The sequence below is a fragment of the Phoca vitulina genome, unplaced genomic scaffold (assembly GCF_004348235.1).
Source record: "Phoca vitulina isolate PV1807 unplaced genomic scaffold, GSC_HSeal_1.0 scaffold13, whole genome shotgun sequence".
Taxonomy (NCBI): domain Eukaryota; kingdom Metazoa; phylum Chordata; class Mammalia; order Carnivora; family Phocidae; genus Phoca; species Phoca vitulina.
Genome location: NW_022589716.1, coordinates 6,212,046 through 6,237,567, shown reverse-complemented (window position 1 = coordinate 6,237,567; position 25,522 = coordinate 6,212,046). Strand labels below are relative to the sequence as shown.

Sequence of the window (25,522 nt, the reverse complement as noted above, 5' to 3'; positions counted from 1 at the left end):
AGACTTAACTCATTTAGAATCAGTTACAATTCAGATGGGCAACTAATTGAGTATTTAATAATTTTAAAACATTATAATATGATTTTAAAATATTAGGGGTGCCTGGCTGGCTCAGTTGGTGGAACATGAGACTCTTGATCACGGGGTTGTAAGTTCGAGCCTCATATTGGATGTAGGATAACTGAAAAATTTAAAAAAATAAAAAAACTTTTTTTCTTTTTTTAAGATTTTATTTATTTATTTGATAGACACAGCGAGAGAGGGAACACAAGCAGGGGGGAGCGGGAGAGGGAGAAGCAGTCTTCCCGCTGAGCAGGGAGCCCGATGCGGGGCTCGACCCCAGGATCCAGGGATCATGACCTGAGCTGAAGGCAGATGCTTAACGACTGAGCCACCCAGGCGCCCCACCCAAAAAAGAATCTTAAAAAAAACCACATTAGGGGGCTCTGTCATTAAGTGTCTGCCTTCGGCTCAGGTCGTGGTCCCAGGGGCCTGGAATGGAGCCCCTCATTGTGCTCCCTGCTCAGTGGAGAGCTTGCTTCTCCCTCTCCCTCTCCCCCTGCTTTGTGTTCCCTCTCTTGCTGTGTCTCTGTCAAATAAATAAATAAAATCTTAAAAAAAAAAACACACATTAAAGAAGTAAATTTTATTTTCTTTTATTATTTTTATTTATTTATTTATTTTTTAAAAGATTTTATTTATTTATTTGACAGAGACACAGCGAGAGAGGGAACATAAGCAAGCAGGGGGAGTGGGAGAGGGAGAAGCAGGCTCCCCGTGGAGCAAGGAGCCCAGTGTGGGGCTCGATCCCAGGACCCTGGGATCACGACTTGAGCCGAAGGCAGACAACAACTGAGCCACCCAAGGCACCCAAAAAAAGTAAATTTTAAAAAGAACTCTTCTCACTACCTAGTAATGACTTCATTTTAATAGGAATTTTTTTTTAAAGTGAGTTCTACACGTAGTATGGGGCTTGAACTCATGACCCTGAGATCAAGGGTCACATGCTTTACTGACTGAGCCAGCCAGGTGCCCCAGTAGGAAATATTTTTAACATTAAGAGGCTTTTCACATATAAAAAGTTCAAGAATGAGGTGCCTGGGTGGCTTGGTCGGTTAAGCGATCCCCGGGAGTCCTGGGATCAAGCCCTGCAATCAGGCTCCCTGCAGAGGAGGGAGCCTTTTCTCTCTCTAGCTCTTTCTCAAATAAATAAATAAATAAATCTTTACCAAAAAAAGAAAAGTTCAGGAAAACACCTTCCTCAGCATCTTCCCTGTCATTTACCACAACCGTTTGGCATCATTGGAGCGCCGTCCTAGATATATTATTTGTTGAGTACTTACAAAGTGTGATTATTTCATATCAAGCTGATTTTTATTTGGCTTTTTATTTTTAAACATATGTACCAGAACTTACCCCTCCAAATAGTTAGCTTCTTTAAGGTACTTTCATTGGAAAGTTGTACACTTAACTCTAGTTATGTTGCCCTTACTTGGAATCTTGTGGTCTTATTTGGATCTATTGCTTGCTCTCAATTGTTACACATTATCATTCTTTAAAGATAAATGTGATTTTATGTATGTGTGTCTTTATACATATATGCATCTTTATACGTGCATTTAGACACATATATATATATATATTCTTTAGAAGCCAATTTAAAAGAATAGGGTGGATGATTCACTTGGAACTATACCTAATTTTTTTCCAAAACCCACAAAGTATGACAGTAATACTGAGACTTTTCTGCATGCCTTTAAGATCAATTCTGAATGCTGTTCCTAAATGTTTTGAATAAATAGAACCTGGGACAGAGTAAGTATATAGCTCTTCTTTGAAGGTCAGTCTTCATTACATTGATGATGTATTTTTAAATTTGGAAGTGTCTCAGTCTCACTGTTGGTAATTGTAATTACATGTTCAGGTTAATGGTTTAAAAGGACACACCAGAGAAACTAGCATTCTTTTCCTCTAAAATTAAAATAAGTACAGTCATAACAGTATATAACTTGGTAGGTTTTTATAGGTTGCAGAAACACTCATTTGCATCATGACCATTGCATGTCACATAGCTTGCTCTTGCTCTTACGGACAGTGGAGGTGTAAGTCACATCCCTATTTTGTAGATAAAGACTAGTACTGTGTCAGTGGAAGTGTTCCACCGTTGCAGTGGACAGCTGGAAGAACTCAAGTTTTCTGATTCTGACCACCCCACTTCCAGACTCATTCTCAGAACCTAAGGAATCAGCTGCCAGCAATTCAGAAAAGAAAGTGCTTGGGGTTAAACATTCATGTGTGTTTTGTTCTTGGTGAATATAGAAATGGTGTTTTTTGTGGGCTTCCTAACCTTTAACAATAAAACAATGAGAGGTATATTTGAACTATATAATTAATTGCTTACAGCTATTTTTATAGTAAAACTTGGAAAGTCATTACATGTAACTATATAGCATTAATTCATCTTAGAAATTATCTTCCTAGAAGTTTTCAGGTAATTCATTATATTTATTGTATTTGGCAGTACAGATCCTGTTCAAACAATTTAAATGTTCCCAAATGATGTAAGAGTGAATGCTTTTTTTTTTTTAAGTAAACTCTGTGCCCACCGGGGGGTGGGGAATCGAACTCAGGACCCCGAAATCAAGAGTCACATGCTGTGCTGACTAAACCAGCCGGACGATGCCTATAGTTAAATTCACAGATTATTGATTTGCTCTTCCCTGCATAACGTGTACATGTTGCGTATGTGGAAAGCCACTGAGAAACTAGAAAGTGTCATCAGTAAAAACATTGATTAGTATTAGTGTCAAAACCTTTGTACTAGATACACAGTTGGGTCATTTGTATAGTGCATTAGGCCTGAGTTTTATTTGGTCTCTATAGTGCTTATCACCTGTAAGATTTTATAAAATTACCAGTGCCTTGTGGATGGAACTGGAGGGTATTATGCTGAGCAAAATAAGTCAATCAGAGAAAGACATGTATCATATGACCTCACTAATATGAGGAATTCTTAATCTCAGGAAACAAACTGAGGGTTGCTGGAGTGGTGGGGGGTGGGAGGGATGGGGTGGCTGGGTGATAGACATGGGGGAGGGTATGTGCTATGGTGAGCACTGTGAATTGTGTAAGACTGTTGAATCACAGACCTGTACCTCTGAAACAATACAGTATATGTTAAAAAAAAAAAAAAAAAAGCAGGAGGAGAAGAATGAAGGGGAAATCGGAGGGGGAGATGAACCATGAGAGACTATGCACTCTGAGAAACAAACTGGGGGTTCTGGAGGGGAGGGGGTGGGGGGATGGGTTAGCCTGGTGAAGGGTATTAAAGAGGGCACGTTCTGCATGGAGCACTGGGTGTTCTATGCAAACAGTGAATCATGGAACACTACATCAAAAACTAATGATGTAATGTATGGTGATTAACATAACATAATAAAAAAAAAGTAAAAAAAAAAAATTACCAGTGCCTATATCTCAATATTGAAAATTAGTTCTATAATCTTTTTAAAGGCAGTAGATTACTGAAATCTTTAAAAAAAATTCAGTTCAGCACAAAGTTTCTGAGGTCTGGACAAAAGGGCACATTGATGTTAAGAGCCCGAGAAACTGATGATTGTAAATTCCATTGTCTTGGTTGGTCGTTCACTTCATCAATTTGTTGCCATGCCAGCTGTTGTGATGTCTGTCCATTTCCATACAAAGGAGCTCTTTGTATTTTGTGGCTCATCATCTACTTGTGATGTGTTATGTCAAGAACATAATAAAATAGCTTTCAATGTGTTGATAGAAGTTTTTGAGTTTGGGTATGGGAATAGAAAAACTACAATTAAGTCTTTTTTTTTTTTTTAAGATTTTATTTATTTGACAGAGAGAGACATAGTGAGAGAGGGAACACAAGCAAGGGGAGTGGGAGAGGGAGAAGCAGGCTTCCGCGTAGCAGGGTGCCCGATGTGGGGCTCGATCCCAGGACTCTGGGATCATGACCTGAGCTGACGGCAGACACCTAACGACTGAGCCACCCAGGTGCCCCTACAATTAAGTCTTAAGGGTGAGAGAGGGAAAACTTTCTTTATAATATGCTTTTAATGCATAGGAACTTGTGCAAGCCAATTAATTTTTGAAAATAATGTTCAGGGGGCGCCTGGATGGCTCAGTCATTAAGCGTCTGCCTTCGGCTCAGGTCATGATCTCAGGGTCCTGGGATTGAGCCCCGCATAGGGCTCCCTGCTCAGCGGGAAGCCTGCCTATCCCTCTCCCTGCCCCCCCGGCTTATGTTCCCTCTCTCTGTCAAATAAATAAATAAAATCTTAAAAAAGAAAAGAAAAGAATGTTGAGTTTTTGGATTTCAGTTTTACTTTGAAAATTAAACTTAGCTTAAATTTCAAGATTTCATTTTTCTAAGAGGACTTTTTATTTTTTATTCCCCAGTATTCACGTGATTGAACGGCGTGCTCTTCCTGAGTTTTTCAATGGAAAGAACAAATCCAAGACTCCAGAAATGTGAGTGAAATGTGAAGATGTAATCCTGATACCATTACTTACTTTAGAAAGGGGCCAGTATCTAGTAAAATTGTTCATTTGAATGTGTTGGGCAGGGGTTTTTAAAAGGATACTTCTGAGATCATTTTTGGCAATATGTGGAAGTTTGCAAATGTGTTATTCCATTCAGAAAAGGGTGCATATCTCAGCCACATAGAATTCCTTGCTGTAAAGGAAATTGTTCCTTTAAAAAGGAATTGACTTTTTCTTTCATTTGCATCTTGAACCTACAACCTTGAACTATATGCATGTCAGCTCTTACAGCTAAGATTGAATTTGGTAACAGGCATTCACTAAAATGGATTCAGGTTTCTGCCTGACAGTTCCCGCCTTGTGTGTACGTATTTGTTATAGATTATATATATTTACATATAATAATCTAGGAGAAAGTGGAATCTTTATCTTATTTTGATGATGAATGACTAGTAATTGAAAGAATGCCAAATATGAAGACATAGCTGCCTATAAATTGATCTTAATTACATAAAGCATTGTTGTGCTTTTGCCTTGGAAATATAAAAACTTGGATGGAAGAATCTTGTCAGGAAGAATTTTTGCCTTTGCCTGGTGACCCTTAAATATACATTTCTGGAAACCCTTTCCCCTAAAATAAATCCACACCTATCATACTATAAATACTTTTCCGTATATTATCTTTATACTATTAATTCATTGTTTGTTATGCTCATGTGGCTTCACAAATAAATATCTCCTGTTTAAGTTGTTAGAGAAGTATCATTTTCCACATAAAACATGTTAGAATACAGATAATTGAATAATAAATATTTTCTTGTAATAGATTGTCCATGATAGTTTGAGATTTTAAGTTTAGATGTCAGAGATAATTCCAGCCTTTCTTGACAAAGCTGTAAGGTTTCATTTAAAACCACAATCAGAGGGATGCCTGGGTGGCTGAGTCGTTCAGCGTCTGCCTTCGGCTCGGGTCATGGTCCCAGGGTCCTGGGATTGAGCCCTGCATCGGGCTCCCTGCTCAGTGGAGAGACTGCTTCTCCCTCTCCCGCTCTCCCTACTTGTGTTCCCTCTCTCACTGTGTCTCTCTCTGTAAAATAAATAAATAAAATCTTAAAAAAAAAAATAAAAACCACAATCAGAGTTGGCATAAGAAACCCTTTTAGGTTTTCGATCCAGTTAGACATGGTATATTCTAGCTAACGTGCCGATTGCCAGCATTTGTAAATACTTAACAGTTCTTGGCAGTCGTCTGTTTACAAGCACAGTTTAGCATTTTAGTCAGCTTAAATTTAAAAATTTACCTTTAGGTCTTTGTTTATCCACTTTTGCTTATACAAGGCCTTTTTTGAGCAGTGTACCTTTTCTACTCTGATGTAGCTACCCTTACTTAACTTGCCAGATTTCTGTTTTACTTTTGTGGCAAGAACTTTTGCTGGGTCTCTAGCTTCTCAACATTCTTGTTTTAAATATTTTGTTGCAGAAATGCTTGGGTATGTTGTGAAATCTGCTATGACTCAGAATTTCAGTTTTTCTCTCCTTTTTTTAATCTGTTGTCTTAACTTTGATTTTGGCCTCATGGGTTCTAGTCCTCACCTAGCTGGGTATATAGCCATTGTTGGAGCCAGATCCACATGTGGCTTTAGGAAGGATCTAGAAATGAGATGCAGCATGTGTTAAGAGCATAGATTCCAGAGCAACCCCCCCCCCCCACCATGTTGAATTCTAGCTCCACACTTAACCAGACTTGTGGTCTAGGACACATTCTTTAATCACTCTGTGCTTTAGTTTGCTCACTGATAAATGAGATGATAGTACACCCTACCTTATGGAGAAATTGTGAGGTTTAAATGAATTATGGCTGGATACACAATAATTAGGGAGACAGCCTCTTAAGTAACCAGGTGTTATTTGCAAATTCTGCAGGGAACTAAGGATTTATCCATTCACTCCTGTGATCAGTTTTGTATTTATGTTAGTTCACATTATTACTATTATTATAGTTATTATTATTTTTAACGTAAACTCTGTGCCCAGAGTGGATCTCAAACTCATGTCCCCAAGATCAAGAGTCGCGTGCTCTACCAACTGAGCCAGCCAGGTTCTCTGTGTTACTTCACATTAACTTCATCAGATTTTACTCCATTTTACTTATTGTTGTTAAAGATTAGTAAATAGTTGTTTTGCAGATTAGGGGTTCTTATCCTTGGTTACATTCATGACTGTAAATACTCAATACTGTTGTTGGTTGGAATATTAACTTTTTGTTGGATTTGGTTGTGAGGAATATGATGATTTTTGGCTCTATGAGTTATTTCTGAAAGGATGTGTGTCGACCTTATGAATTTTGCCACTGCTTTTTAGATACTTGGCATATCGAAATTTTATGATTGATACATATCGCCTAAACCCCCAAGAATATTTAACCAGCACTGCTTGTCGGAGGAACTTGACTGGAGACGTGTGTGCTGTGATGAGGTAAAACGCCTGACTTTTTCTCAGACGCTTCACTTCAGGTGGTTACCGATGCACTGCTGTTCAATGTTTGATTGATTAAACTCAATATTTTCTTTGTTAATAAAATACCTTAGTCACATGTCTTTTATTTAGGGGTTGAATGTATTTAATACCTTGGCGTTTTCTCCTCGTTTTAAGATTTTATAATTGACATCTTTTGTTATATAATGAAATCATGAAATGACCAAGGATGGAGAGTGGATAAGCTCTGTACACTAGATCTGTCTGAAGAAACAAATCAAATGTGAATCTCCTTCTTTGAATTTGGTCTGTGTGAGTTCTTTCACTATGGACTTAAATGAACATTTCTTATTTCTGTGATTGAAATAATTAGGCTTTGTACTAGGTTTTGGGGTGCTATGCTGTCCACATTGAGTTTATAGAAATTGCCCCTCATACAACAAGCCAGACTTGTCAGTTAACTTTGTGATGGCTCATAGCCTACAGAGAACATTTACTTGTTTTAATGTTCTTATGTTTTAATGAAATGTAATGATGGTTACCAAGGAGATGGGGTACATTCTCTAGATTTTAACTTTCAGAGCTTTATTCTTCCAGGGTTCATGCCTTTTTAGAGCAATGGGGGCTTGTTAATTACCAAGTGGATCCAGAAAGTCGACCCATGGCAATGGGACCTCCTCCTACTCCTCATTTTAATGTATTAGCTGATACCCCCTCTGGGCTTGTGCCTCTACATCTTCGATCACCTCAGGTAACTTATTACACTAATATAATTCTGGCATTAATAATTATTACACTAATAAACTAATATTAGGTATTATTCCACTATACACTGATTGTGTGAAACTTGTTCCCCTTTCTAACATTTGGAAAGTGGACATCCATACACATATTCTTGAAAAGATTAGTATGTCAACCAGATTTTATATAGCCTTAAGTTAGAATAACATGAGTAAGGTATAAATTGTTCTTCACATGAAATGGGAGAGCACATTAAAGAAAATTTGTTGTCTCTTTTCTCTGGGATTTAAAAAAGGCAGAAAAATGTTGCTTATACAGTATGTTGAAATGTTGGAAGTATAGGGTGAAGGTGTGGGTATTTATTTTTTTAAATCTCCTTATGTATCAGTGTTAAACAAAACTTCTATCTCCTTGACTTTGTAGAGGTAAATACAGCCATTTATCATTTTTCCGACTCCTAGGTCCCTGCTGCTCAGCAGATGTTAAATTTTCCTGAGAAGAACAAGGAAAAACCAATTGATTTGCAGAACTTTGGTCTTCGTACTGACATTTACTCCAAGAAAACCTTAGCAAAGGTAAGGACTTTTTTCTAGGCACAGCTGGGCTGCAATCTAGCATGTCCTCTTATTTCTTCTTCTAAGAAGTGTTATTTTTCATAAGAAGATTTCTTTGTGTAGTGTAAGAATATGCTCATTCTACTTAACCTGTTGGCATTTTATAAAATAACAATCACTTATCTTACCATTTCTTCTGTATGGTTAGAATATAGGTATTTTAAAGTAACTGATTAATATGTTAAAACAAAAGTGGAGAATTTCAACATAATTGAAATCTATAGAAACAATCAAATGAATATTGTATAATTGAAAAATATGCCTGAAATTAACTCATTGGATGGTTTTAGCAGCAGGCTAAACACAACAGAAGACAGGATTAGTGAGCTCAGACAGGATAGTAGATATATTAAAACTGAAGCACCAAGAGAAAAAGAAATTGGATGAGGGTGAGGGAGGGGGACAAAGGGAATGGAGCACAAGGGACATGTGAGCTACTGTAAGAAGAATTCATGTTTATCATTAGAGACCTGTAGGAAGAGAAAGAATGAAGCAAAAGTGATACTTGAATATGTAATGGCTAAACATTTTTGATTTAAAAAAAAACATACCAATTCATAAGAGTCTGAACAGATCCAAATTTGGATACAGAGGAGACCACATTCAGGCACATTCATGCTTAAACTTATCTTAAAAAAAGCCACATTGTGGGGGGTGAGTGGGGTTGGAGAAGGACACATTAAATTCAAAGGAACAATCATAAAACTGATGCCTGACTTTTCAACAGAAATGACAGAAGCCAGAGTGGACAGCATAAAAACATTTTAAAGCGCTGAAAATGAAGCTATTGTTCTGGAGTTGTGTTTCCAGTAGGAGTACCTTTCAGGAGGGGAAGGGCAGTAAGGACATTGAGAAGGTGTGAGGGCATCACTAGCACACAGTGTAGGAAAACCGAGGGAAGGTTTTCAGGATGAAGGACTCTGATCCCTGATGGACGCACGTGACTAGGAAGGAAGCGGTCCAGGGCAAAGGATGAATGTGTGGTTAAGTATAAAGGAATGTGGAGTATTGAAGCAGTGATGATTTTCGGGGGTTTATGGCATGTAGAAATGACCAAAATGGCAGAGAAGAGACAATTAGATGGAGTTAAAGTCCTGATATCTTTTAGAAATGTGATCAAAATGCTGATTCAGGTTAGACTAATACTTTGGCACAGCGTTTTGGAAGAGGCCTGGATCTGTGCGGAAGAAGGAGGATGAATGCCAGAAGAGGTCAACACCTGAGTCCGTGAGGAGAGGTTTTCTCCTCATTTGTAGTTGTATGAGAGGGTAGTAGGCTATTCAAACTGAGAATGATAGGTTTACAACATGAGAATGTTAAAGAGCAAGCAGGGCTAAAGGCACAGGAGAGGAAACTGGAAGTACACTGCGTTACAGTTCCTCTACTAGATAGGATGTGTAACGTAGTATTTGAAGATGCACCGTGGCAAGTTAGACGGGAGTATTGTGAATCATAGAGTATTTAAAGACCCGCAACTAAAAAGTTAATGATGGAGATAAAAACAATAAGACTCCAAAAAAGACTCCATAAGAGAGAAGGAATGAGAAAGGCAGGGGATAGATGTGCCAAGTAGAAGATAGCAAGATGATAGGTGTACATATGTCCACGGGGATAGCAATAACGTTAAGTGTAAGTGGTTGTAATCCCATTAAGCAGCAGAGATTGTCAAATTGCATAAAAAACTAAGTATAAGCATATATTGTCTATAAGAAGTCCATGTGAAATATAAAAATAAAAGAATGACAAAAGACATACCTTCTAAACATTAATCAAAAGAACACCAGAGTCGGGGTGCCTGGGTGGCTCAGTCGTTAAGTGTCTGCCTTCGGCTCGGGTCGTGATCCCGGGGTCCTGGGATCGGGCCCCGCGTCAGGCTCCCTGCTCCATGGGAGGCCTGCTTCTCCTTCTCCCACTCCCCCTGCTTGTGTTCCCTCTCTCGCTGTGTCTCCCTCTGTCAAATAAATAAAAATCTTAAAAAAAAAAAACAAACAACAAAACACCAGAGTCATTGTGTTAATTTTAGCAAAAGTAGACATTAGGACAAGTTATTTTACCAGAATTAAAATGTGGGCATTTCATAATGATAAAGGAGTTAATCAAAAAGATATAATTGGGGGTGCCTGGGTGGCTCAGTTGTTAAGCATCTGCCTTCGGCTCAGGTCATGATCCCGGGGTCCTGGGATCGAGCCCCATATTGGGCTCCCTGCTCAGCAGGGAGTCTGCTTCTCCCTCTCCCATTCTCCCTGCTTGTGTTCCCTCTCCTGGTGTCTCTCTCTGTCTGTCAAATAGATAAATAAAATCTTTTTTTTAAAAAAGACATAATTATCCTAAATATGTGTACTGTTAATTAAAAAACTTCAAAATATATAAAGCAAAATCTGATAGAATAGAAAGGAGCAATAGGCAGACACACAATTATAGTTGGAAATTTCAGTAATCCATTCTCAGTGATTGATACAATAAGTAGATTGAAAGTCAGTAAGAGAAGACTTAGACCAGCACTCTGAACCAATATGACCTATTTGGTGTGTAGAAGGCTCTATGCAAAATAATAGTAAAAGCATTTTTTTTTAAGGTTTTATTTATTTGAGAGAGAGAGATTGAGTGGGGGCGGGGGGGTGTTGGAGAAGCAGACTCCCCACTGAGCAGAGAATCTGATGTGGGGCTCGATCCCAGGACCCTGAGATCATGACGTGAGCTGAAGGCAGACGGTTAACCAACTAAGCCACTCAGGCGCCCTGAAAACACATTCTTAAAAAGTTCTTGGGGAACACTCACCAATCAGTTCTGAGCCATAAAATGGGTCTCAAGAAATTTTAAAGGAGTGATACTATAAAATGTGGTTGTATGATTTCATACATGTGATATAAATGTGGTTGGCTAACCACAACAAAATTAAGCTAGAGATCAGGGGCGCCTGGGTGGCTCAGTCGTTAAGCGTCTGCCTTCGGCTCAGGTCATGATCCCAGGGTCCTGGGATCGAGCCCCACATCGGGCTCCCTGCTCAGCGGGAAGCCTGCTTCTCCCTCTCCCACTCTCCCTGCTTGTGTTCCTTCTCTCGCTTTGTCTATCTCTGTCAAATAAACAAATAAAATCTTAAAAAAAATTAAAAAAAAAAAAAAAAAAAATTAAGCTAGAGATCAAAACCAGAAAAACAATAGAAAATTAATGAAATAAGGAGGTGGTTATTGGAAAGGATCAATAAATTTGATAATCCTCTGAAAGAGTAATCAAGAAGAAAAGAGAGGACACAAATTACGGATCAGAAAAGAGAGAGAGGGAGAGAGAGAATCTTAAGCAGGTTTCTCGCCCAGTGTAGAGCCTGACATGGGGCTCGATCTCACCACCCTAAGATCATCATAACCTGAGCCGTAATCAAGAGTCCCAGGCTTAACTAACTGAGCCACCCAGGCACCCCTATGATATATGTTCTTACAAGAAATGAATGCTGAGATGGGCGCCTGGGTGGCTCAGTTGGTTAAGCGACTGCCTTCGGCTCAGGTCATGATCCTGGAGTCCCTGGATCGAGTCCTGCATCGGGCTCCCTGCTCGGCAGGGAGCCTGCTTCTCTCTCTGACCCTCCCCCCTCTCGTGTGCTCTCTCTCTCTCTCATTCTCTCTGTCTCAAATAAATAAATAAATCTTTAAAAAAAAAAAAAAAAAAGAAATGAATGCTGAGAGATTTGCAGACAGAACAGGAAAGGACAAGGGTGCCTGGGTGGCTCAGTCAGTTAAAAGTGTCTGCCTTTGGCTCAGGTCATGATCCCAGGGTCCTGGGATTGAGTCCCGCATCTTGCTTCCTGTTCGGCGGGGAGCCTGCTTCTCGCTCTCCCTCTGCCTCTCTCTCTCTCTCTCTCTCATGAATAAAGGAAAGGGCAGTATGACCTTGGGCGCATAGGTTAAAATGAGGTGGCTATAAACCAAGGAGTTCTGAGGCAGCCACCAGAAAACAGAAGAGGTGTAGAATGAATTCTGTCCGAGAGCATCCAGAGGGAGTGCGGCCCTGCTAACACCGTGATCTTCGTCTCAGTTGTATTGATTTTGGACTTCCAGCTTTCTGAGCTGTGAGAGAATGAATTTTTGTTCTTTTAGGCCGTCAAATCTGTGATAATGTGATTACAGTAGCCACAGGAAACTAATGTGTTAGAATCTGTATATGGTGCAGCACCTCCATGAGTACAAAACTCTAGGCCCACATGATTCCACTGATGCTTTTGTATCAAAATCTTTTTCTTTTAAGATTTATTTATGTATTTATTTGTCAGAGAGCGAGCACAAGCAGGGCGAGCAGCAGGCAGAGGGAGAAGCAAGCTCCCTGCGGAGCAAGGAGCCTGCGGGACTGTATCCCAGGACCCTGGGATCATGACCTGAGCCAAAGGCAGACGCCCAACCGACTGAGCCACCCAGGCGTCCCTGTACCAAACATTTAAGGAAGAAGTAATACCAACCTATATAAACTCTTCCAGGAAATAAAAGTGGAGGGAACACTATTATAGCTAAATATAAATATATATATATATGTATATATATAAAAACACACCCAGTCACTGAGCTCCTGGCTATATAAATAAGATAAATCAGTTTAAAAAAAGAATGAATATATACAGGAATATGCATGAATGTCCTTAGCAGCCTTAATTGAAGATAGCCAAAAACTGTAAACAGTGATCAATCAAGCATATAATGGATAAATTGTGGTTTATTCAAATAATGTAATATTAACACAGAAATGAAAAGAATTGACTTCCTTCATGTAAAGAGTGTGGTTGAATGTCATTGACATAATATGAAGCCAGACCCACAAACTCATACTGAATGGTTTTACTTACAAAGTTCAGATCCAGGAAAAACTAACCTATGACTATAGAATTGAGAATAGTGTATACTTATGTGGGTTGCTATCAACTTGAGATTTAAAGGAGAGACCCCTGGATGTTGATTTGAGTGGTTGTTACATGGGTGTATATGTGAAATTGTGTTTAACTGTACACCGAAGATTTGGGTGGTTTTTTTTTTTTTAAAGATTTTATTTATTTATTTGAGAGAGAGAAAGAGAGAGAGCACAAGAGGGGGGGAGCGGGAGAGGGAGAAGCAGACTCCCTACTGAGCAGGAAGCCCGATGTGGGACTCGATCCCGGGACTCCAGGATCATGACCTGAGCCGAAGGCAGTCGCTTAACCAACTGAACCACCCAGGCGCCCAGATTTGGGTATTTTATGGTACATGCATTCTACCCCAATAAATACAAAAGAAAAAATTTCTGAAATCATGCAAAACCCCCCATAAACATCTCATGGGCCCTGTTGAGATTATGCACTCTTCCCAGAACCAGTTTTTATCAAGAGGAAAAACTATACTTTATAGCTGAGAGGTGGAGAAATGCTCGCTGTGCACGTACCCAGTAAATGCTGTCATGTGTAGGTTATAAGGATCTTTTCTGTAGTCAGGTTTGCCTTCTTTAGAATTTAGGTGAAATGTTAATGAATTTTGTTTCTCTTGGAGCTCCAAATCTGATTGATGGTCACTTCTGAGGTTGGTTCACTAAAAGATGAACATTGGTTGTTGTAAAGTAATCCTTAAGGAATCTGAACAATATGTTATGAATTATAGCTATATGCATTTTTTTCTTCTCAGAGTCATGTTGTGAGACTTGAATTCTACAATGCTTATATTCCTCTTTATTCTGTAGTTAAAGGACTAGTTATTTTTAGTACATTTTTTGCAAAAATTTCAGAATGATATGTATTGAATACCATGGAGACCTAGCAAGTCATAATTTAATTTTTACCCACAGTATGTAGCACAGTTATGCAGAAAGGTTGAGTCAAATAACTTGAGAAGCTTTATGGTCACAAATAAGGAAATCACAGACCATAGAAATTTTCTCTTCATTTATTAAATTGTAATCTCCCAAAATAGAGTTTTCAGAGAAGGGCTATGGTAGAATGTATATTTTGAATTAGTAACATTTACACGTGAAGAATACTGTCAGGTATACCACACATCAGTCCTCTGCTGGTCTGTGAATGGAGCAGGGCCACCAACTCAAGACATACGAATCAGTTCACAAATCTTAATTTTTACATAACAACATTGGCTTTCTTCTACCCCCATGCTCACGTGAGTTGGCAATTAAAGGGATTCTTATAGAAAGAGTGATTTAAAGTTTAAGGAATCAGTTGGTGATTATAGGTGTTAAAATTGAGAATATGAACTTGTTGCAGTTGGAATTAAGAATCCTTCAGAGTAATTTATATGTAGTATAATTTGTCTTTGAATCTTGGAAAAAGTACTTACTTCAAGTTATACCAAATATTTATATTATGTATAATATCATAGCCAATTCATGGTATTCATTAAAATATTGTAGCTTTTGTAGCTTCAAAAGGTATTTTTAAATATCAGAATAATAGGAATAATATATCTGAATGGTCTGTGAGTCCTTGATAGAGAGCAAGAAATCTTCAGAAATAAGTCTGCCTTTGTGTTGGAAGTTGAGGGTCCTTAAGTGTTTTATCCCTGTTGCTCAGGGACTTATTTGGTGGTTTGCATAAAACAGCCCTCTCTACATAGAAGGGACTCCTGCTGAGCTCCATGTTCAGGCTTTAGAAACGAGTACCTAATTTCTGGTTTTGTTTCTTTAGAGTAAAGGTGCTAGTGCTGGAAGAGAATGGACTGAACAGGAGACCCTTTTGCTCCTGGAGGTAAGCACATTAATAGAAGAGCCCCATTACCACACAGGAGATGGGTGCTTCAGTTGTGTGAGCAGTGAAATATACCTTTGGAATTAATCCTAAAGTTTTTTGAAACATGTATTGAGTTTTAATAGAATTTTCTTGGGCCATCATTAAATATCATACCTTGAAGTGATTTACTGGCTAGGGAAGATCAAGCCTGGATATGTGGTTTTTGGCCCGGGTTGTGTTGTTTTGTTTATTTTAAATCTTTGCCAATATGAAACAAATACTAGAGCTTTGGAAAAGTAGTCTAGATTTCTAATTTTTCATCCAAAATTGGAAGATGTGGCAATTCTGGCACCTCATCCCCATATAGCAATAATTGGCTGACCTTGAGTAGCAGATGTTCCTTTGAAGTGGAATGTCTCTTCAGATTCCAGTTTTCTTTAAACTTTGCCCACTTGGTCATTGTTGATGTGTTCTCCAGTGCTTGTATGCATTTGAGTGTACGACCTCTGTATTTCCCAAAAGGATTCCAGAGAAGTAGATAAAGACCTCTGTCCCTGAAAATACTGTTTTGTCCTTGAAAGCAGAACACTCTGGTAAACCAATGATAATTCAAGATATCTGTCCGTCAACTTGTTGAATGCTTTTTGGATTTCTTCATGTCTTGGAGATTCTTGAAAATACTTACACAGGTGAATCTTAGCAATTATTTTTGCCCTAGAGAGTAAGAAGTGTAGAATATTGGGTTCCATATTTATCAACCATTTCTGAAGAAGGACCATTTGTCTTTTGTCATAGAACAATCATTGGGTAAAGTGAAGACTGTGTGACATTACTTAGTATTTGAGGGTAGAATGTGCATGTGAGAGCTAAATTAGGACTAAATGAGGAAGTTTACTGTTTAATCTCTTAGGAATGCTTTTGCCTACAAAGAACAGAAAATCTAATTAGCAGTAGATTAAACCAAAAGGACATTGGTTTTTTTGTTCAACTGGCTGTCTTCAGATTGGCAATTCCAACATTTTTTCTTTTTAATGATTTTATTTATTTATTTGAGAGAGTGCACGTGCATGCACAAGTTGGGGGGGAAGGGGCAGAAGGAGAGGGAGAAGCAGACTTTGGGCTGAGCAGGGAGCCTAACTCAGGGGCTCTATCCCAGGACCCTGAGATCATGACCTGAGCCGAAGGCAGGTGCTTAACTAACAGCCACCCAGGCGCCCCCGAACATTCTTTTCACTGCTCAAGTATATCATCAGGTTCCTAGCTTTTCTGTTGTTTTGTTCCACCTTCTTTACGTGTCCATGTTCTGTCTCCATGTGTTCTCTTCTGGTCACAGGAAGGCTGGTTTGTTCCCTGGCTTCATATCCCCATTCAAAATAGGAAGAACGTTGGAAAGGGCACTTCTGGGGCCTTTTCTTCTTGGGCTCTTCTTGGAATGAAAAGCTTAACCAGAAGCCGCTCATCAGTCTTTCTCTTCTACCTCATTGTTCAGAATTGGTCTCAGTGCTCACCAAGTACCACAGGTGATGCTGGGAAAACAAACACGTGGTTTTCTAGTTTCATTAGTGGGGTCAGCCTGGAGGAAAGGAGTGATTGTTGCTGGTGACTTACAGTGCCTGCTTTGTCTATAACATTAGAGCAATGAATTTACAGAGGACGAGAGCTCCCTTTCAGTAGCGTATTGATGTGATCCAGACTTGTAGATCATGTGTAACATTTGCAGTTCAGAAATCAAGCATCAAATAGAAGATTAGACTAGGTCAGCAATTGTCAAAACTTTTTGGTCTCAGGATATACCTACACTCTTAAAAATTATATTGAGGACTTCAAAGAGTTTTTGTTTGTTAGCTTGTCAGTATTTTCCTGTATTGTAAATTAAAACTGAGAAAACTAATTTACTTAAAAATAACAGTAAACCCATTGCAAGTTAACATAACAATTTTATGAAAAATAGACTGGAAAACAAAAGATATTACTGAAAAGTATGGTGTTATACATTAGTAATATCTATAATGCCTGGCTTATTAGAATACAGCTGGATTTTCATATTTGCTTTTCCAGCATGTATGTTGTTTTAATTTAAGTATATTAAGAAAATTTGGCATGACCTGCATATGTATTTGGAAACAGAAAGAGTATCTTAATGGCCTTTTCAAATAATTATAAGTATTCCTGTAGGATAGGCTTTCATGGCAGGTATGTATTTTTCAGAATTCTAATTTTCACTTAATCATTGGCAACAAATACTCAGCTTTCTTCGAAGTGACATTTAATTTTTATTCCTTTTTTTTTTTTTAAAGTAAGCTCCATGCCCAGCGTGGAGCCCAGTGCAGGGCTTGAACTCACAACCCTGAGATCAAGACGTGAGCTGAGATCAAGAGTCGGACACTTAACCAACTGAGCCACCCAGGCGTCCCTCACAGTGAATTTTTGAGAGTCCTGTTTGCTTTTGAGAAAATGTCTGCCGAGCCATTGTGGTGGCGAGTACCTGTTAGTCCCAGATACTCGGGAGGCTGAGGCAGGAGGATTGCTTAAAGCCTGGGGTTCTGGACAGGAGTCTGCTGTGCTGCCTGGGTGTCTGCACTCAGTTTGGCGTCAGTATGGTGACCTCCCCAGAGCGGGGGCCCACCACGATACCTGAGGCAGGGTGACCTGGCCTGGTCAGAAACGGAGCAGGTCAGAACTCCTGTGCTGATCAGAAAATGTCCACCAGATATCTGTGCCTCCAAACCATGGTGTATTAGCCATTTGTTCTAATAAAAACGGTCTTCTATGAAAATGGCTAGTTGAGCTTGAAACTCAAGTGGTTGAACAGTGCTTTTCCTTCAGACCGCCATCGTGCTTGGATGGTTGATTTTTAGTCCTCTCGTGTACCTCACATTTCATAGTACCAAATACTGAAAACAAGTGGACTTCAGTGTTTAGATTTATAAAATTAATAATTTTAAAGTTGGATTACTTTTGTGAGTATGTGGCAGTAAAGACTAGAGTGACCCTGAAGACAGTCTGGCGCTACTGCCTTGATCATGCAGAGGGTAGGCAGATCACTCACCACTGCTTCTGCACCGATTGTGCAAATGCCATTGTAATGAAAAAGGCAGCAGTGTCCTGTTACGAGGAAAATGGGTTGATCTCTGGGCCTCCCTGAAAGAGTGGTGCCCCGTGGGTCTTCAGGCCACACTGAGATACTGGACCTGCTGATGGCTCATGGTCCTGTACCGCTTTAATTTGGTTTTTTGAGTTGTTCCAACAGCTGTGTTTTTAAGAAGTTTTAGTGGTGTGTTAACAGCTTCCTTTCTTTATACCCCTCTTCTACTTTTCCTTCTTCTCTCTTCTCAATCTCTCTCTCTCTCTGGATTAAAATTCAAAAAGATTTTTTTTTTTTACTACTATTTTAATGTACTCTCATCTACTCATTCATTATCAGTGATATGCAGAGAGCTTCTTTTCTGAGCCACCCTTTATTTATTTCAGGACTGTTTTGTCCAGTCCTGTTTGCCATGGACGTTAACTTAAAAGTTCCCAGTATTTGGAGGGAATATGATACACTATCATATTGCTTTTTTAGAGTCTCTGGGCTCTGGGGAGAAATTTAGTTGTGCAGCACCAGTTGGAACACCAGTCTTATCAGTTCTTGTTCTTGCTACACACTGATACTCAAAATTTTCTCCTCTTCCACATTTAAGAATAGTGAATAGTAAATACAGAGTGAGGCCAGAATGGCTGAGCTGCTGTTTACCCTGAACATATCCAAGAAAACCACAGTATCCTTACACAATAGTGCATTTTCTTCTCCTGCAGGTGGAAGCTGTCCAGTGGTTGGGTTTTCTTTTAAACATGCAGTTGAATCAACAGCTGTCGTCTTCGGTTATACAGAGGCTCCCCAGCAGCGTTGTTACCACTAACACCTTCTCTTTCTGTAGTTTATTTATTGGTAATTAATAGCTTAAGAATTTTGAAGTGGATTTATAATGGATTTATAACCAAAACCAGTTAATTTTTTCCTAATAAATATATAAATCTGCAAGATTTGTTAAGGTCTGTGGTTCCCCGCCCCCCCGAAATGACACCATTTTATTAGACAAGTATATCACACAGGCAGCATCCCAACTATTTCAGACTATTCTTAGACCACCCGCTTTTATTTTAACACCTTATTTGATGTGGTCTCTCATCAAAGCACGGTTCTTATATGGAATGCTGCAGGTTATTATCAGTGGGTATGTTCAGTTCATTGTCTTATTACAGATTTTGGAGGCATAGTTTCAGTTTTGCAAATAACCAATGTGGAATCTACACATTGGGTGAATAAATGCAGTTTGAAAAAGACCTTGAGTTGGTAGACATGAAGGCTAATACAAGGCTTTATATTAGTTTTTTGAAAACATATATTGCATAAGATAAAGATGATGGAGACTTGTCTGAGTAGATTTCATTTGTAAAATGTGTGAGGAATTCCAGGTGTGCCACCTGAAAATGAGTCACCAATTTAAGAAGCCACGAAGGGCTAACCTGGTCCGTCCATCAGTTTGAAGTTGCATTGACAGAATCAGGCTGCCAGAATGGAAGAAGAAATGGCGCCATTCTGTTCCATAGTGATGGTGGAGATTTTTAAGAGAGGCTTTCACAAGTTCTTTTAAGTCCACAGCTGATAATGTAGTCTTCCTGATCATTGTAATTGTCCCTGGGCTTGAAATTGACAAAACCTGAGTCTGGGAGTGTATCGGTTCTCCTTTGTTAACTTTAGCCTCTCATGCCTGCTTTGCTTTCTCATGCCTGCTTTGCTTTCTCATGCCTTGTATTTATTTTCCCTTAGATGACTAGTGGACATGAAATCTTGTACCTGCAGATAAAAGCCATGAAGGTTATTAACGTTGATCACTAGAAGAGTTCTTCACGTACTTTATAGTGGCTAGATCACAGAAACAGTAGCATTGGAAGATAGTAAACAGCATCAAAGATTTCCTCACGGTCTGCATGTACCTGATATGTGCCTTTCCTTGATAGGCCATTCAAGAAGTATTTTTTTCTGTGTAATTTTGAATTACATTTTAGATGAGTATGTCTTCCAGTTTAAAAAAAAAAAAATACAATTGTCTTGAGGAAAAGCCTTTTTTTACAGGGTGTTTTTTTACATTTGGAGCCAAGGAAAACTCAGATTCTTTCCCTGGTCTAGTCCAGTTCCCTGTGGTTAAGTTCAGCAGGTTTTATTGGGCTCTGTGGCAGACTCTGCAGACTGAGATAGCTAGGCCATAGACTCTACACTGAAAGGATTCGTACTGTAGCGGGTGACAGAAACAGGTTAAAACACAGCACAAGTGCAGCGTCCTTAACTTCACGATTGGAGCTGTACCTGGAGTACAAGTCCTGTCTAGAGGGATGGCTGTGTGACAGGCTGGGTGGATGAGACTCAGAGGACAGCTTCCTGGGAATGGGACGGCTGTGTTGGCTCTAGTACATAATATTTCTGGTGCAGAGCAATGTGTCCAGAGGCACAATAACTAGGAAGAGTGTTTGGGATCAGGATATTCCTAGAACATGAAAGAGGAGAGAGTGGGGTGGAGTGGGCCCCGATCCTGTTTGGACTTAATTCTGTAAGATAATTATAAGCAAGGAAATAGTTTTAGGCAGAGGAGAGACAGTGTCATGTGTGAAACATAATTCATTTTGGCAACAGGAAGAAGGATGAATTTAAGGTTAGAGAAACAGGCGATTCTAAGAATCCAGGTAAGGAGCGGTGAAGGGACCCAGGTCATAGCAGGAAGAATGAAGGTGTTTTGTAGTACTGTAAAATGTCTGCTAACATATCAGCCCTCCCCCTCCTTCCCAGCCAGTCTGTCACCATGTTCTGTTTGAAAACATGTCTTTGATTTCCTGTTACGTAATGCTACCATCAGTGCCCAGGCTTGGATCTTCACTTTCCCAGCCTTGCGCTTTTCTGGACACTGACTCTTTCCAGAATTTTGCATGTCAAAGGGTTTCTTAGCTGTATTCTGGAAAAAACTTTCTGGACTTTCTTATTTTACTCTGGCTGAGGAAAATAAAGGAAGAAAAATTTTTTAATAAGTTTGTTTGAAAAGACTATGGTAGAGTATCCCAAGAAAATCTCCCCATAATTGGAAACATAAGATAGCCCCAATTATATGTTTCTGGCCCCAAGGATCCTAGGGAGAGAGATTGATTTTCTTTTTTGTTACAATCTAGGTCTTTTTTCTAAGTAATTCCTTCTAGAACTACCTGAGGCCACTGGCTATCCAGAGGAAACCCAGAATTAGCGTTGTCATTCAAGGGATTTAATGAATAAGACCATCTGCTGGTGTGGGTTTTGAGGAGTCCTCTAACCACTCCAGCAAGAAGGCAAGCCTGGGGCAGCAGTTGGAGCCCTGGGTTAAGAATTTACTTAATAAACGTGGAAAGAACCATCTCACAAGCTCATCTCACAGTGTAGATCAGCAAATTAGGCTCTAGAGCAGGATTTTTCAGCCTCCTGCAATCCACATTTGGGCCAGATTTTTGTTGTGGTGGCTCTTCTTATGTGCACTGTACAGTGTTTAACAGCATCCGGGCCTCTACTCACTAGATGCCAGTAGCACCTCCCCAAAAATGTCCCCAAGGAGGCAGAATTGCCCCTGGTTGAGAATCCTGTAAGAATAGCAACTTTAATCAACTACTGAATACATTCTTTTTCTCCAATTAATTCCTTGATTTTCTTCATAATATTCTGTTCCTCTCCCCCTTGGACACTGCTTTTACTTTTTCTTGAAAGTTTTTCAGCATTTTTCTCTGACAAATTATGAATTTTTAAATTGGAAATTTATACACTTTATAAATTTTAGTACCAGTTTCTTAATTTCTAACAAAAAAGGCTTGGAGTTTAAATGGGGTTGTGTTGAACCTGTTATTCAGTGTGGAGAGAGTTGACATCTTAATATTGAGACTGCTGATGGATGAACATGGTGTAGCTCTTAATTTATTTAGATCTTTAGTTTCTCTCAGAGTGCTTTATGTTTTCCAGCATGTTGATCTTACACGTTCTTTATTATATTTATTCCTAGGTATTTCATTTTTGTTGTGTTTTAAATACTTTTTCCAACATAAAACTTTTCATTGAAATAAAATTGAGTTTTTCTATTCCACGTCTGCCCTGTGACTTTGCTAAACCTTTTAGTTTTAGTATCTTTTTGTACATTTCTTTGGGTTTTCTATATAAACAATTGTGTGTATTAATGAAAGACAGTTATTCTTCCTTTTATATATGTATGCTTTTTATTTATTTATTTTGCCGATTGAGATTTAATATAATTAGGAAAGCAGTCAAATCTACCTATTTTCTTATGGACTGTATAATCATTTTCATTATTTTTTTAAAAACCCATCTAAAGAACAGTCACAGGCTTCTGATATTGTTACATATTAGTTCCTTATTACCTGATACTAAAGCTCCTGGTTTTTTTCTGTTGTAGGCCCTGGAGATGTATAAGGATGATTGGAACAAAGTGTCAGAGCATGTTGGAAGTCGTACTCAGGATGAATGCATCCTCCACTTTCTGAGGCTTCCTATTGAGGACCCATACCTTGAGAATTCGGATGCTTCCCTGGGGCCCCTGGCCTACCAGCCTGTCCCTTTCAGTCAGTCAGGAAACCCAGTCATGAGCACTGTTGCTTTTTTGGCATCGGTGGTGGACCCTCGTGTGGCATCTGCTGCAGCAAAAGCAGCTTTGGGTATGGGCTTTCCTGAACCATGTTGCCAACATAGTAGTTTTGGATAATGGTTTAGTACTTTCCTTCATATACAAGTTATTTCAGATTTAAGTGTTATCAGCTGCTATGTTCATTTCAGTTATATAGCAGAAAATCAGACATTAGCCCTTTATGTTATATTTAAAAGTATTATAATATTTTTTTTAAGATTTTATTTATTTGAGAGAATGCATGCACAAGCGGGGTGTTGCAGGGGAGAGGGAGAAGCAGACTCCACATTGAGCTGGGAGCCTGACTCGGGGCTCGATCCCAAGACTCTGAGATCATGACCTGAGCCGAAGTCAGATGCCCAACCAACTAAGCTACCCAGGCACCCCTAAAATATAATAGTTTTTAAAATTAAGAGCATTTATTAAGCATCGGAGGGGCAAAACAGAATTTTTGTGGTATATTTTGTGATTCATTTGGACTTTGACCTAACTAGCAAAAGAACAATTTAACATTGTTTGATTTTATTATAATTAGAACTTTCTCAGACTGTAAAACCCTTTCTTGGATTTCTGGTTGTTTAATCCTTGTTTGCTTTATTATCAATCTAGCCTGCAGAGTTAGATTAAGTTTGGGCAGAAATTTTGATTGTTACTAATGGAAATTTAGAAATCTCTGTTCATACAGCAAAGTACTGCGACATGTAAGTTAAAACATAGAATCATAGAATTTCATTAGTGTACATGACTGTCTCATTTGGCGTTCTTGTTTTGCTGGGATAAATAAGACTGAATCCCCAGAAAAGTCACTATGCAAGACCCTAATGTGTTGGATTTCCTACTGATTTACATTAAAGCACATATTTGTGCAAAACCAGGTCACACTATTCCATTTTTATTCTTGAACAGAGGAGTTTTCTCGGGTCCGAGAGGAAGTGCCACTGGAACTGGTCGAAGCTCATGTCAAGAAAGTGCAAGAAGCAGCACGGGCTTCTGGGAAAGTGGATCCCACCTATGGCCTGGAGAGCAGCTGCATTGCAGGCACAGGACCTGATGAACCAGAGAAACTTGGTGAGTTATGGCTGTCCCCAAGGACAGGGCTAATAGATGTTGTATTTTCCTATCAGCTTGCTAAAATAATTGGGTTTGTTTGCACTTAAAAGTAAGAACAATGGGGGCAACTGGGTGGCTCAGTTGTTAAGCGTCTGCCTTTGGCTCAGGTCATGATCCCAGGGTTCTGGGATCGAGCCCCGCATCGGGCTCCCTGCTCAGCGGGAAGCCTGTTTCTCCCTCTCCCACTCCCCCTGCTTGTGTTCCCTCTCTCACTGTGTCTTTCTCTGTCAAATAAATAAATAAAATCTTTAAAAAAAAAAAAGTAAGAACAATGATTAGTATCAACTTGTCCCTTAAGATTAGTACATGATTTTTTTTTTCTCTTATCCCTTCCTTTTATGGTAGATAGAATTTAAAGGTTGTCTGAGAGCTGTTAATAACATCACAGTTGTGAAGTATCTGATGCCAGTTTTTAAGATTTATTTATTTATTTAAGTAATCTCTACACCCAACTGGGGCTCAAAATCAAGACCCCGAGATCAAGAGTCACACACTCCACCGACTGAGCCAGCCAGGTGCCCTGTGATGCCTGTTTTTAGATCTAGGTTTTGAGCATGTGAACATAGGAATACTGGAAGGACTTCTATGATTATTTTAATTTGTATGTTGCTGGGTAGGTTTAAGTTCGTTGTTTTTTTGTTTTTAATTGAGGTAAAATTCATATAAAATTCTCTGTTTTAATCACTTAAAGGTATACAGTCTAGTAGCTTCTAGTACATTCACAGTGTTGTGCATCCATCACCACTAACTCCAAAACACTTTGATCACCTCAAAAGATAATTCCATACCAATTAAGCAAATATTTCCCATTTCTTCTCTCCTCAGCCCTGGTAACCACTAATCTGCTTTCTGTCTCTATGGATTTGCCTATTTACATTTCCTATAAATAGAATCATACAATACGTGGGCTTTTGTGTCTGACTTCTTTCACTTAGCATAAGGTTTTCAAAGTTCATCCGTTTGTCATATAAAATCACTACTTCATTCCTTTCTGTGCTAAATAATACTCTTTCCGTGGATACACCACATTTTACTTATCCATTCATCAGTTCATGTATATTTGTATTGTTTCCATTTTTTCATTATTTTGAATAATGCTGCTATGAACATTGAGGTACAGGATGTTGTGTGAACATAGGTTTTTCGATTCTCTGTACCTAGGAGTGGGATTACTGGATCAACTGGTAATTTTATGTTTAGCTTTTCGAGAAACTAGTCAACTGTTTTCTGTAGTGGTTCTACCATTTTATGTTTTCACCAGCAACGTATGAATGTTCTGACTTCCACATCCTCACCAACACTTGTCCCCCCCACCCCCGCTTTTAAAAAATATGCAGGTGGAGTGTTTGTGAAGTGGTTTTCATTTTCATTCAATTTGGGGAGTATTGCCGTCTTAACAATATGAAGTCTTTCAATCCTTGAACACAGGATGTCTTTCCATTTATTTAGATCTTCCTTAATTTAAGCATTGTTTTGAAGTTTTTAGTCTTGCAGTTCTTGGCACCTGTTTTACATTTCCTTTAGTTAAATTTATTCCTTTGTATTTTATTCTTTTGAATGCTTTTGTAAATGAAATTATTTTCCTGTTCTTAAGGGGAAAGCATTTCATTATTAAGTATGATGTTAGCTGTTGGATTTTCCTACATTTCTTTTACCAAGTTTAGGGAAATTCCCTCTATACTAATTTGTTGAAT

At 38.9% G+C, this 25,522-nt stretch overlaps 1 protein-coding gene across 1 annotated transcript in view; it reads left to right on the top strand.

Moving 5' to 3' along the window:
* Positions 1–25,522, top strand: part of SMARCC1 (SWI/SNF related, matrix associated, actin dependent regulator of chromatin subfamily c member 1) — a 173,068-nt gene that overhangs the window by 81,234 nt on the left and 66,312 nt on the right. Inside the window, exons 15-21 of the mRNA XM_032412625.1 lie at positions 4,432–4,503; positions 6,877–6,990; positions 7,588–7,741; positions 8,193–8,306; positions 14,989–15,048; positions 22,491–22,749; positions 23,625–23,786. Coding sequence (XP_032268516.1) covers positions 4,432–4,503; positions 6,877–6,990; positions 7,588–7,741; positions 8,193–8,306; positions 14,989–15,048; positions 22,491–22,749; positions 23,625–23,786 — 935 coding nt within the window. The remainder of the gene's footprint in view (positions 1–4,431; positions 4,504–6,876; positions 6,991–7,587; positions 7,742–8,192; positions 8,307–14,988; positions 15,049–22,490; positions 22,750–23,624; positions 23,787–25,522) is intronic.